This window comes from Dunckerocampus dactyliophorus, chromosome 11 (assembly GCF_027744805.1).
Source record: "Dunckerocampus dactyliophorus isolate RoL2022-P2 chromosome 11, RoL_Ddac_1.1, whole genome shotgun sequence".
Lineage (NCBI taxonomy): Eukaryota > Metazoa > Chordata > Actinopteri > Syngnathiformes > Syngnathidae > Dunckerocampus > Dunckerocampus dactyliophorus.
In genome coordinates, this window is record NC_072829.1 from 29,614,318 (window position 1) to 29,627,186 (window position 12,869).

Consider the following 12,869-nt stretch of genomic DNA (forward strand, 5'->3'; position numbering starts at 1 on the left):
TAGGGATAAACATGGCAGTGCATCAAGGGTGTTTTTCAAGACTCCTTCTGTGCTTGTTTACTGGTGTTTTGCTCTCCGGAGCCTTTAAAACAATCTGATTCTCTGCCTCTTTTCCTCTGCGGTCGTGAGGTGGTGAATAGCATTTTTCACCAAGATGATTCCATTCAAGGTGCTTTTGAGGAAGAGAGACGGATGGGAACTGGGTTTGGTAGTTTTACGATTTGGGTGGCTTGAGATGACACAAAGTGGGAAAACTTGGATTTCGTCAGACTGAAGGCCACTGATTGGTGGCCTCATTGGCTGTCTGATTTTAAAGGCTCATTTTCATGGATTAACTCGGGGGTGTCCTTTTTTTTTTTGCACCGGGAGAAAAAAAAAGTAAAATGAAAGGATGCCACTTGTCCGAGATATTTTGTAAAGCAACACATGTAGACATGCTAAGAAGTTGAATATATTTCAAGAAAAAAATGCATCTCAGCTTTGTGATATAGTTTTTTTTTTTTCCTCCATTTGTGCTGTTTTTTTTAGTTTTCTAAATATTTCAACTTTTCTACATACATTAGCCTCGTGAAATTTTCTGCTTGTAATGTTTTTTATTTTATTTTATTATTTTTCTTTTTTTTACTTTAATATAATATTAATAACAATTAATATTAATATTAATAACATAATATTGTAACTTTTTCTCCAACCTAATTTTCCAAAATTTCCAACTTTATTTTTGTTTGGCTTGTTTCTCATGTTACAAATTTAAAAAGTATAGCATCTTTTTCTTTAGTGTTTTGACTGTAATATTTTCCTCATAACATTACAAGTTTATTCTCGTAAAATTGCAACTTTTTTTCTCATTCGAATATTTTGGCAGCTGTTTATTCCATTTCTGTTGTTTTTACACCCCAACGATTTCCACTTTCTTTCTGGAAATGTTCTTCTTGTAATATTATGACTTTATCCCCTTAATATGTTAACTTTATTCTCATAGTATTATAACTTTTTCCCCAACCTCATTTTCTAAAGAATGCAACTTTATTTGTTGTTTTGTTTGTTTCTCATAGTATCACATCCTTTTTCATGAATATTTCAACTCTATGCTCCTGAAATGATATTATTTTTCCCTATAATATTATGACGTTGTTCTCATAAAATTACAACTTTTTCTTGATATTTTGTTGGTTTATTTTCTTGTAAAATTAAATTTTTGTATTTTTTTTTTTTGTATTGTTAAATGATATTTTTCGAATGTGCCGCGGGCCAATAAAAAACAGCTGCGGGCTGCACTTAGGACACCCCGCTGGATGTTGTGTTGGAGCATTTGTCAGATTTATTCAAATGTGGAAGACATCTTTGAGAAAAGGCAAATACATGTGCATTATGCATTATGCATTATAGAAGATATTATTTTATTGTGGTCCAACCTATTTTGCATCTGCAGCAATTCAGGTTAACATCAGAGGGGAACAACGTGCTTTTTATGCTTTATGGAGACTTACTTTTTAGACTGTTGTAGCCTACATTTTAGTGTTCTCTATGGTAATTTCATGTAAATGTCTAATGGAATTTATTGATACTGCTATTTGTATTCCATCCTACAGAGCATTAAAAATCCCAACAAAGAACAAAAATGACTGTCATTAAGAATTGGAATTGTAAGAATTGGTCATTGTAGCCCAAACTTCAGTGTTCTGCACGCTAATTTCCTGTAAAAGTCTCTAGTGACATTTTTCTTTCACCTCATATTTAGTCCCAAATGCTGACATGCTGACCCCTCATGACCTGATCTGTGGGTCCAAAACGGATGGGCACCACTGGGTGGGGAGTGGTTTGGTCCACACCGTATCGTAAAAAGAGCCAAAAATGTTGATTACTGTTTTCCAAAGTCAAAACTGATGTGTGTGAATAGCTTTGTTTTGCCTCAAACGCAAAGATAATAGGTCTGCTTTCATGGACGACGAAGGAAATGAAAAGATACTGTATGTATGTTTTAAAGGGGGGCCACGTGGTGGTTAACATGTTGGCCACACAGCCAGGAGATCTGATAGACCCGGGTTCCACTCTCTGCTTGGGCATGTCCGTGTGGAGTTTGCGTGTTCTGCCCGTGTGTGTGGGTTTTCCACGGGTACTCCGGTTTCCTCCCACTTTCCAAAAAAAAAACAAACATGCATGTTAGCCTCATTGGCGTCTCTAAATTGTCCATTGGTATGAATGTGAGCGTGAATGATTTTGTGTGTGTGTGTGGGTGTGTGTGTGGGTGTGTGCCTACTTGTGACCAGTCCAGGGTGTACCCCGCCCCACGCCCAAAGCCAGCCGGGATAGGCTCCAGCATACCCCCGCGACCCTAATGAGAATAAGCGGCATAGAAATTAGATGGATGGGTGAATTTTAGAGGCTAAAATAGGGTATTTGAATGTTTAAATAAGCTATTAATCAAATACCAAAATAGTTGTATATCGATTGGATAATAGATGAATCACGGATCCATTGTTGCAGCGCTATTTTGAACTCTGCAGAATAATCTTGCCCAACGTGTTGTCCTTTCTTTCGTCCACTAAGTAAAGGTAGCTGAGACAGAATTAAGAGCGCCTCCGCTGGTTGAAGTCAAGCACTACACTCCGTTTTGCCTCAGTGGCTTCAAGACACGACTAATTCCGAATCAGTTCCGCATGATTGTGCTATTATGCGCATCCTGCAAACAGTTTATGACTATAATCAGCACAATACATCGTAGCTTGTCATGATGATGCTGTCCAGACGCGCATGCAAGCGTCCCAGCAAGAATGGCAGCAGAGACAACAAGACGGAAAGTACGCTGACAAGTGTGCGTCTGTGGCGTGTATGTGTGTACCATTCTGACTGCGCAGCTTTGCCCCTAAGTAGCTCCCATCACTGCCGGCATTGTTTCCCCAGCGTGACATGGCTGAGGCTTAATGGGCCTGCTGATGGCGTGTTAAAGCGGAGTGTTAATTATAACACTATGCTCCGTTAAGCGCAGTCACATTAACGTTGGTCTCGGCAGCATCGCTGAGTTGTCCTCGGGAAAGAGGCCAGACTGCTGACTCATTATCTGGACTGGATGATTTAAAACATCTGCTCAATGTGATGGGTTGGACCAATTCAGACTTGGGTGTATTTACGTTTTTTGCCATGGGACTCATTCCATCCAGCCCCCTGCAACTTATTTTACTTCAGTTGTAAACTTCTAGTGGAGAAAGCCATTTATTATATCATAAAAGAAAGTATTGATTCTCTCTTTATGGCGCTATACCAAGCTGGTAATATATTATACTGGCAAAAAGATGCCACAAAAACCCGGAACACAAGCGTAAATGAGCATCCTTCCTGGTGGCGTAAGGTTATAAAATCCCCCTCGCACCTTTTCTCCATCCCGTGTCCCTTGTTTGTTTTTTCATTCATCTGCCCCTACGTATTAACGATCACCCCATCAGTCGTGACAAGTTGCAGCCACGGTCGCTCCTGCTTCGCTGGCTTAGTGGTGAGTTTGCCACTGAAGCTGCTCTGTTTATCCCAACACAGCCAGACTCTGCTAATGACCACAGAAAACCTCAGATGAGGAGCAAGAAAGGAGAGGAGAGAATGAGGGCACATGGTGCCAGAAGCTGCACACACACCCACGGCGATGAATAAGAATTTACCTGTTTTTCCACACGTACACTCCTGATCAAAAAATGGCAAGAATTTACATTTTGCACTGCTGGAGCTCAAGGAAGTTCTAAGGTGAGATTCAAGATGCAAATAGAAGCACAACACAATTGTTGAGGAAGCAGTTTATTGCAAACAAGCATTAAAGTGAAATCGGATGATCAAAACTTTTAAGACCAACAAAAAACCATGAAATCCCTCTAAAATAGAAATGAAATGTTCAAAAAAGGAGTCGGTAATGAGGAGCAGCGCCATCCTTGTTAATCAGCTGTAAAATGGTTTTGGGTATGCTTGATGCCAGTGTTCCAGGAGGCCAGTGGGAATGTTGCTCCAGGTGGTGAAGATCGCTTCACGGAGGGCCTCCACTGTCTGGAACTGATGTCCATTTTTGTAAATCCTTCCCCAAATGTTCTCCACTGGATTTAGGTGAGGGGAACACGCAGGATGGTCCAAAAGAGTGATCTTGTTCCTCTGGAAGAAGTCCTTTGTGAGGTGCAGCGTTGTCCTGTTGAAAAAGCCAAACATTACCACACCGACGAGGGCCTTAAGTCATGAGGGATGGCCCCTGAAACATCTCCACATAGCCAGCTGCCGTTTGACGCCCCTGCACAACCTGACGCTCCATTGTTCCATTGAAGGATCATGATGGTGAACATCTCAGGTGGGATCTCCTTGTCATGCCAGTAACATTGGAAGCCTTCAGCACCGTGAAGGGGAGAGTAAAACTTTCTCCCACCTTTCAATGTCCCACCTTTCAGTGTCCCACCTTTCAATGGTGTGCAAATTCCAAACAGCCACATTTGTGGCGTTGAAGGAGACCTTTTTTTTCTGAAAAACCTTCTCTGTCACAAGGCGTCTGATTGTCATTGGACTGCGCTCGGCATCAGTAACAACCTTCGTTCGGGGTGACGATGGTCCCGTGTCTTGACGGACAGCCAATGGGCTCCTCCAGCTCAGGGCCGGTGATATTTTTTGGGTCTACCACTTGACTTTTTTGTTCCACGAGCCTCAGGATGTTTGAAGAAGTTTAAAATGACCGTCTTACTGCGTCCAACCTCGCTTATGCAGCTCAACAATCCCACCGCGTTCAAAGAGCGAAAGCTCTTTTGCCTTTGCCATCAAGAGATGATGAGGGTGTGAACACTTGACACTACATCACATTGAATTGACATTTCTGCCAATATTTTGGCTAAAGGCTGTGCTCTTAAACTTTTGATGAGCCTATTTCACTTTAATGCTTCTTTGCAATAAATAGTTTTTTTTTGTCTCCCTCCCGTTTCTTCTTTTTGCATTTTTGGAGCTCTACTTAGAACCTCCTTAATATCCAACGGTGCAAAATGTAAATTGTTGCAATATTTCAGCGGGTCTTGAGATTTTGATGAGTGTATTTGCAAGCATGGCGATCATGGACTTTTTTTGTCAGGCAATGTTGTCTACGTTATTATTTTTTTCCTTCCAGAAGATGAATTATTATTTTCAGCGGTCTGCATTGTCTGACTGAGCGTGTGTTTTTCCTGTTTGCTTTTTTTAACCGCAGGTAGCAGGCCAGCTTCTGTGGGATTTGATGTCGCCTTTAGATCGGTTCAACTGAAGATGGAAACACTGGAGTCTGAGCTGACCTGTCCAATCTGCCTGGAGTTATTTGAAGATCCTCTGCTCTTGCCGTGCGCCCACAGCCTGTGCTTCAACTGCGCCCACCGCATCCTGGTGTCCCACTGCTCATCCAGCAAGCCGCTCGAGTCCGTTTCGGCCTTTCAGTGCCCCACCTGTCGTTACGTCATCACGCTGAATCACCGCGGGCTGGAGGGCCTAAAGCGCAATGTGACGCTGCAGAACATTATTGACCGCTTTCAAAAGGCCTCCCTTAGCGGTCCCAATTCGCCCACCGAGAGCCGGCGCCTGCAGCGGCCCTACACCGCCACCATTAGTGGCACAATAGCCGGAACGATTGGCGGCGGCGGTGGCGGCGGTGGCACGAGTGGAGGCAGCGCCCGGAGCAGCCCGGCCACTTCCAGCCACCCCCACCCGCACGCCAATCACACCAACCACGTCAACCACACCAACGCCAACCACAGCCCGGCTTTTGTGGCGAAAATGGATCCGCGCATCAGCTGCCAGTTCTGCGAGCAGGACCCGCCTCGCGAGGCCATCAAGACGTGCGTCACGTGCGAGGTGTCGTATTGCGACCGCTGCCTGCGAGCCACACACCCCAACAAGAAGCCCTTCACCAGTCACCGCCTGGTGGAACCCGTGCCTGACACGCACCTCCGCGGCCTGACCTGCCTGGAGCACGAGAACGAGAAGGTCAACATGTACTGCTTGGTGGACGACCAGCTCATATGTGCCCTCTGCAAGCTGGTCGGGCGGCACCGGGAGCACCAGGTGTCCTCGCTCACCGAACGCTTCGACAAGCTCAAAGTAAGTCCTCCATTTTCTTTGCTACGATGAGCAGCACTTGAGTTATTGTCAGAAATGCTCGATTATTCTAACCGATACTGTCCCGCACTTCATTTTTGATACCGAATCAGGCATCAGCTCTTCCCTCCAACTAATGTCAAGTCGTAATGGATGAACACACTACACTTCTTTTACTGTGATGCCACTGGATGCATGATGCGTGTGACTCCGAGTGATTCTTCCTGAGGTGTGGTATTACAGCAGTAGTGAAGGAAGACACCTGACCCCCACCTGGCAGAACCAGCGCTTTACGGCCATTCAGTGGCGGAGCCAGAAATCTTTCATTGGGGTCTAGAGGGCCCGTGGGGTGGCCGGAGAAGAGTGACCAAGGGTGGCCACGGCCAACATTGTCCACCACGTAGTCCATTACAAATTGCATATTTTCAATCCAAAGGCAAAACTCGGAAATAAAAAAGACGCGCACATACTGAGCTAGCAAGCTTGTTGCGCTGTTTGATCAGGTCATCACTCGCATGGCAAAACACAAATACGTAAATATGTCTTAGAGATTTCACAATAGTTTCTTGGTCAAAATGTAGCCTTGATGCTGGAATTTAGAGTTTGAAGGTGCCTTTAGTGATCCCTGCTTGGGAACTTTGTGTGTCTGCAGCTTTACTGCTAAAGAGCTGCGTTTATCCACACCTCTCTCTGTGTCTCTGACAGAGGGCGTCTCCAAGAAACGCTGTTTTTATCCACTTTTTACACATACAGTCGTCCCTCCCGTTCTATTATCGTTCCCTCGCTATATCACGGTTTTCAGAAATGAATGAATAAATAAATGATGGCTGTTTGGTGGTAGACTGTGGTTTATTATATTAGTCTAAAACATATTGAAATACAAGCGATATGTAGTATTCTGGTCACTAGGCGGCAGTAATGACACATAAAATTGAGACATTAGCTTACATGACATTACCTTAACACTGCATGAAGTAATGAAGTCAGTCATGTGAAAAAAAAGTTCTCCTCCCATCCCGTGTGGAAGTGGTAAGCTTTTGGCATACATTTAGAGGCTAACTGGTTAGCTCGCTAGCTTGTTTTCTCTCTGGCTTTCTAGCTAGCAGGCGTCCCAAGTCCCTGCAGCATAGAAGTTGCACAATGTGTTAGAATAATAGGAGTGTAAACGTGACTGTAGGGGTGTTATTTCATGCCCACAGGGCTCTAATGTTAAAAACTGTAAGTGATAAACAGGTTTTCTATGCTCTAACTACAAAAATATTCCATTATTGAATCCTATATCACAGAAATTCATTGAACACAGTCAGGTCTGGAACCAATTAACCGCTATAAAGGAGGGACGACTGTACCCTATAACTAGTAATAGAAAGTAATAGATAGCATATATCACATACAACAATGTAACATTAAGGACTTTAACAACACTAGCATAGCTTGTGTGAGCTACAGTGCTAAAATTACACTCACGTTTTAACCGTAATGTCATGCTAGGTTAGCTTATTTGCTAGAAAAACTACATGATCAAACTTATAGCTCCATCGTCTGTAGCTGACTGACGGCTTGTGAACCAAGTTAAGTTGTGTAGCGAAGACGTGAAATGGCACATGGGTGTGTTAGGAATGCAATACGGTGTTCCCTCGTTTACCGTGGGGGAAACAAGAAATGATTAAGTGGCTAACGCGTATTTCCCTCAACTGACCGTGCCTCTTTGTCCTGGTCAGAGGTGACATCACGAAAACTTGGAAGTTCAAAAGTGACCTCTTCTCTCAAAAGTGAAGCAAACAAGTAGCAGAGGTGATAGATTTATACGGACATATTTTCGTTTAAATATCATTATGAAGGAAAAAGCCTTTTAAGAGCTGCTTTTTCCGAGCACTTTGATCTTCATTCTAGCCTGCGCAGCCACAATACTATCCTATGCACCCGCATCATCAGGTTTCATCGGCAACAAAGACTAACACTGGAGAGGGGGAAATTTGGGACAGTGTGCTGGAGAGCAATAGTCGATGAGCTGGCATTCCATGTGACCGCTGAGCTTTCAGAGCGTTCCCGCATAGAGCAAGACTGCTGAGTCAGTGTGAAAAAGACAACAGGGAGGCACGAGCTCAAGCGAGCCGGTATCAGCTGGAGTTGAACACGCACACGTCTGACTTTTTGTTGATCATTTTAGCAGGTAACGTGTCTTAAAAAGGGACCTGACATTGCTGCTGGTTCACAAGTGAATTATTTTTTTTGGTTTGTGAATTAAATAGTTGTATTTCTCATGTTGGATGACTGAAATTGGTGAGTAACTGGCTAACTTGAAGTAGCATCGTAGCGATAAGCAACAATCTGGTCCCTCTACTGACACAACGAGCAAATTAGTGTGCTCTTGTGGTACAAGCCCGGTACTCTAGGGGGCACTACAAATCCCCACACCACATTGATGAGTTTCTGTTGATGTTTTGTGGTTACCACATGCATTGTACTGTACGCTGAATGAAGAGAAACACAGGTGAACCTCGCATTCCCATGCAGAATGTGGTATTTTCTTGAAGTACGGTAAAACAGCTTTGTACGCTCGTTCCGGTTCCAACCCGGTTCTACACGGTTCCAACATCGCTCCCGCCCTCATCGCTGTTTTTCAATAATTAATAAACGATGGCTATTTCATGATACACTACAGTCTGTCTATTTTTTTTGCCTAAATGAAGCATTTTCAAACATAAAATGACTAAATGAACTAAAATACAAATACAGTATACAGTCACAGAAAAAATGATTAGACCACCCTTGTTTCTTCAGTTTATTGATCCATTGTAGTGCCTGAGACAAGTAAAGGTACATTTGTTTGGACAAATATAATGATGATAACAAATATAACTCAAAAGAGTTGAATTTAAGAGCTGATACCTAACAACTTCCATGCTTTTCTTGATGATAACCAAAATCACTTACGTTCTTACATGACTAGCTATAGCATTGCACTGCCAAAAAATGTAACTCTTATGAGCTATTTTTGTTGACATTGTTATATTTGTCCAAACAAAGGAACATTTATTTGTGTCAGGCATTGAAATGAACGAGAAACTGAAGAAACATTCTTTCCATGACCGTAAGCCATTAAGCCCACCATTCAGCTTGTGAGGGTAGAATTCTACGTTGGTCACGAGGTAGCAGGGATTGTTCGGTGAGACAAGTACCAGACTTGATCGCCGGAAAACAGGCTGTTTTTTGCAAGCCGTAGCCTTCAACAAGCTAAAACTCAACTCTGAACACCCGACATCACTTGCTGCTCCCCTACAAGATAAAGTGTCTTAAATGGTTTATTTTCCCCAATTATGTCAACTGTATTGAGTAATCCCAATGTAAAGGTGACTATGGGGGTGTTATGTCTTTTCATGTCTAGGTGGCTCTGATAATTGTAAAAAAAAATGTGTTTGAAAGATGTATGCTGTAACCAAGAAAATATTTATATATAAATAGAAATAATATCCATATGTTCCTACCCTCCCCCATGTCCATGAGTTTTGGGTAGTGACTGTAAGGACAAGATCGCGGTCGTAATGAGTTTTCTGCGTAGGTTGGCTGGGCTTTCTCTTAGAGATGAGGTGACGAGCACTGTGATCCGGGACAAACCCGGAGTAGAAGCGCTGCTCCTCGGCATTGAGAGGAGCCAGATGAGGTGGCTTGGGCATCTGGGGAGGTGTTCAGGGCACGTCCAATTGGTAGGAGGCCTCGAGGAAGACGCAGGACGTGTTGGAGAGACCATGTCTCTCAACTGGCCTGGGAACGCCTCGGGATACGCCGGAAGTAGCAGGACGAAGTAGCCAAGGAAAGGGAAATCTGGGCTTCCCCGCGACCCCACACGAACATTTTACACTTTGCACGCTTTACACTTGCCACCTCGTTCTTTGGAGAGTGAGAGAGTTTCCAGTGAAAAGTAGCTGGCTGCTTTCCCCTCCACTTCATGGCTTCTTTCTTGTGGTTCTTGGGAAAGCTCCCTGCAGCCAAGGCTTTGAACTTTCTTCACTTTGAAATGCTGAAAAATCTTGCCCACATCTGGGAGGGAGGCCGTCCGAGTCCAAGCTCCACTTCAACTGGCGGCTAACGTATAATCTGATTCTCAATTATGGCATAACCGAGGAGAGAAAGTCCTGTTCGCGCTGCGCCAATCACGGAAGATCGAGGGGGACTTGCTGTCTTACACTCTCTTCTCCTTTTTTGATACAAAAAAAAAGTTTTGTAAGAAGTTAAAATGACTTTTTGACATTGCAGCTGTACGATCCAAACCACCTGTGTCCGTTCTTATTTTATGTTTTGGATTATTATTTGTCTTCTTGTAAGTTGTTCTTTGTTGTTTTTGGGAATAAACATCAGAATTGACATCATTTCATATTCTGGTCTAAAATAATGAGTAAATCCAACATTATGTGAACAATGACGTATGGTAGCAACGGACGGTCTGCTGGCCTAAACACTATCAGTGCTGACCTACGTTGACGTAACTTAAGTTGTAATATTTGCTCTCTGAAGTTTTATTAGTTTATTCCCAGCAGTCTGTTATCGTCATGTTGTAGCGTGTCTCTTGGCTGCGCTGCTGACAGTACGTGTATGTCCATGTTGGCTTTGTTTGTCCAATCAGATTTCAGCTTCTATGTGTTGCCATGTCAATGTAATCTGTCCAGAGCCTTCAGAGTTAGGACTGCTGGCCTGATGTCAATTGGCAGTGCGGCTGTTTGTATCAGATTTCAGATTCTCCTCACAGAGCCTGCTAGCTGGCATACGATATCGTCTGCGTTTTTCTGTCCTTTGGTTGGTCGGACCAAAACAAAACGAATCAAAGCTTGACGAGCAGTTGCTGGCCAACCGGCAATAAACAACAAAAGAAGAAGCTTGACAAGCTGAACCAGTGTTTACAAGTGAGTGTGAGTGTAATATAGCCATCCATCCATCCATCCATCCATCCATCCATCTTCTTCCGCTTGTCCAGCTCCTCTCAGTGGACATAGTCTCTCCGACGTGTCCTGGCTCTTCCCTAAGGCCTCCTACTGGTCGGACGTGCCCTGAACACCTCACCAGGGAGGCGTCCGAGAAGCGTCCTGACCAGATGCCCGAGCCTCCTCATCTGGCTCCTCTCAATGCGGGGGAGCAGCGCTTCTACTCTGAGTTTCTCCCGGATGCCGGTGCTTCTCACCTCATCGCTAGAGCCCAGCCACCCTACGGAGAAAACCAAGTTTGCTCAATAAAGAGCTTGTTGTTCGACCACCTCCTCGTCGTCTTTACAACGCTTTGGCAGATGACACAAGTGTAGAGGTTTGGAGTCGTTTAGACACGACGTGTTTGAAGATAAAGGGTTAACAGGCTTTCTTGCTTTAGTAATCATCATATCCATCCTCGATACACAAAAGTCCTCCGTCTGTAATATTGTGTTTTTGTATATTCCGGTGGTTTGTATGATTGTGGTATTAAAAGGTGGAGGGAGTGGGTTATCCGAAAAGACCTACAAGTAGGTACCAAATGCACCGCCTGCCACAGCCTATGACAATATATTGCTGATGATCAGTCAATCTTCATTTATTTTGTGCATTTCACACACACACATTCCGCATTTTTAACGGTTAGATTGCTCAAAGGCCACCGCCGCTATAGAACTGCCCTCTATTTGTCCTGGTTGACCCCAGCCTCACCCCTTTTTGATGTTTGACCTTTGCAGTCCCCGTCTCTTTATTCCCTCGCGTTGGAAACCACACCAAAGAGGGAAACGGTAACCCACTCACGGGCGAGCAAGCTGGATGTTCCACGGTGGGCCGGATCTGTAAGAGGCGGAATTGTGTCTCGACTACAACAGCAGGGGAGCTTATTCCCCAGGCCGCTGTTAAAGCACGGCTCTTTGCTTCGGAGCAGACATTTGCACCTTTTAATTGGCAGACCTCGGCGCTGGCGTCTTTTCTTTGATACGCCTTAAAAAGTGCAGCTTAAAGGTACAAGCACCTCCAGCTTAGATGCGTTTTCTTGTACCTTGTGAACGTCTCATCACCTGCCGCTTGTGCAAGCGTGTATTTGCAGGGTCGGATTTAGTTGGAGGCGAGGAAATTACTTCGTCACACTCAAGAGTATTTACATAACTAAGATGGCACCGTACGAGCGAACATATCCAATGCTTGGTCACACTGGAGTTGATCGTGCACAAAATGGATGGGGTGAGATGAACATGATAACATACGGTACCTCTTAGAGAGAAACAATTCATTCTATTTCACCAGTGCAACCAATGGGTTAGCTTTGCGTGCTGGGTATGAGTGCGGTAACTGCTGTAAATAAACATCATCTTGCGGAGTTGCATGACGTTTTCTTTGACTCGTTATTTTATAGAAAATACTTTATACGTGCGAATGTGCGTCATAACTGAAATAAAGGTAAAACAGGGCAAGGTATACTCAGGAGAAGGACAAAAGCCATAGATCGGTGGTTGTCCAAAGTGTGTCCGTTGATTATTTGCGGCCTACGGCTGTTTTTTTATTGGTCAGCGGCACATTCTAAAAATATAGTTTAACAAGAAAATATATATATTTTTTTAAAACATGAAATGAAATGAAATGAAATGAAAACATTTAGAAGAAAAAAGATGAAATATTTGGAAAATTATTTTTTGAATAAGCAACTGCAGAAATGGAATAAAAGAAATTTTATGAGAATAAAATCCAAATATTAACAGAAAAAATGTCATATTCTAACAAGAGGGGGAAAGTAGCTGTTTTGGGGAATAAACTTGTGATATTATGAGTAAAAATAATGTCATTTTAATAGCACAGAGC

General features: G+C 43.5%; 1 protein-coding gene across 7 annotated transcripts in view; it reads left to right on the top strand.

Annotated features, from left to right (window-relative positions):
* The window catches only part of mid2 (midline 2), a 146,444-nt gene that overhangs the window by 62,064 nt on the left and 71,511 nt on the right, over positions 1-12,869 (top strand). For all 7 annotated transcript variants that reach the window (XM_054792557.1, XM_054792555.1, XM_054792554.1 and 4 more), the window contains one exon: positions 5,195-6,075. In XM_054792557.1, coding sequence (XP_054648532.1) covers positions 5,251-6,075 — 825 coding nt within the window. In that variant the 5' untranslated portion in view covers positions 5,195-5,250. The remainder of the gene's footprint in view (positions 1-5,194; positions 6,076-12,869) is intronic.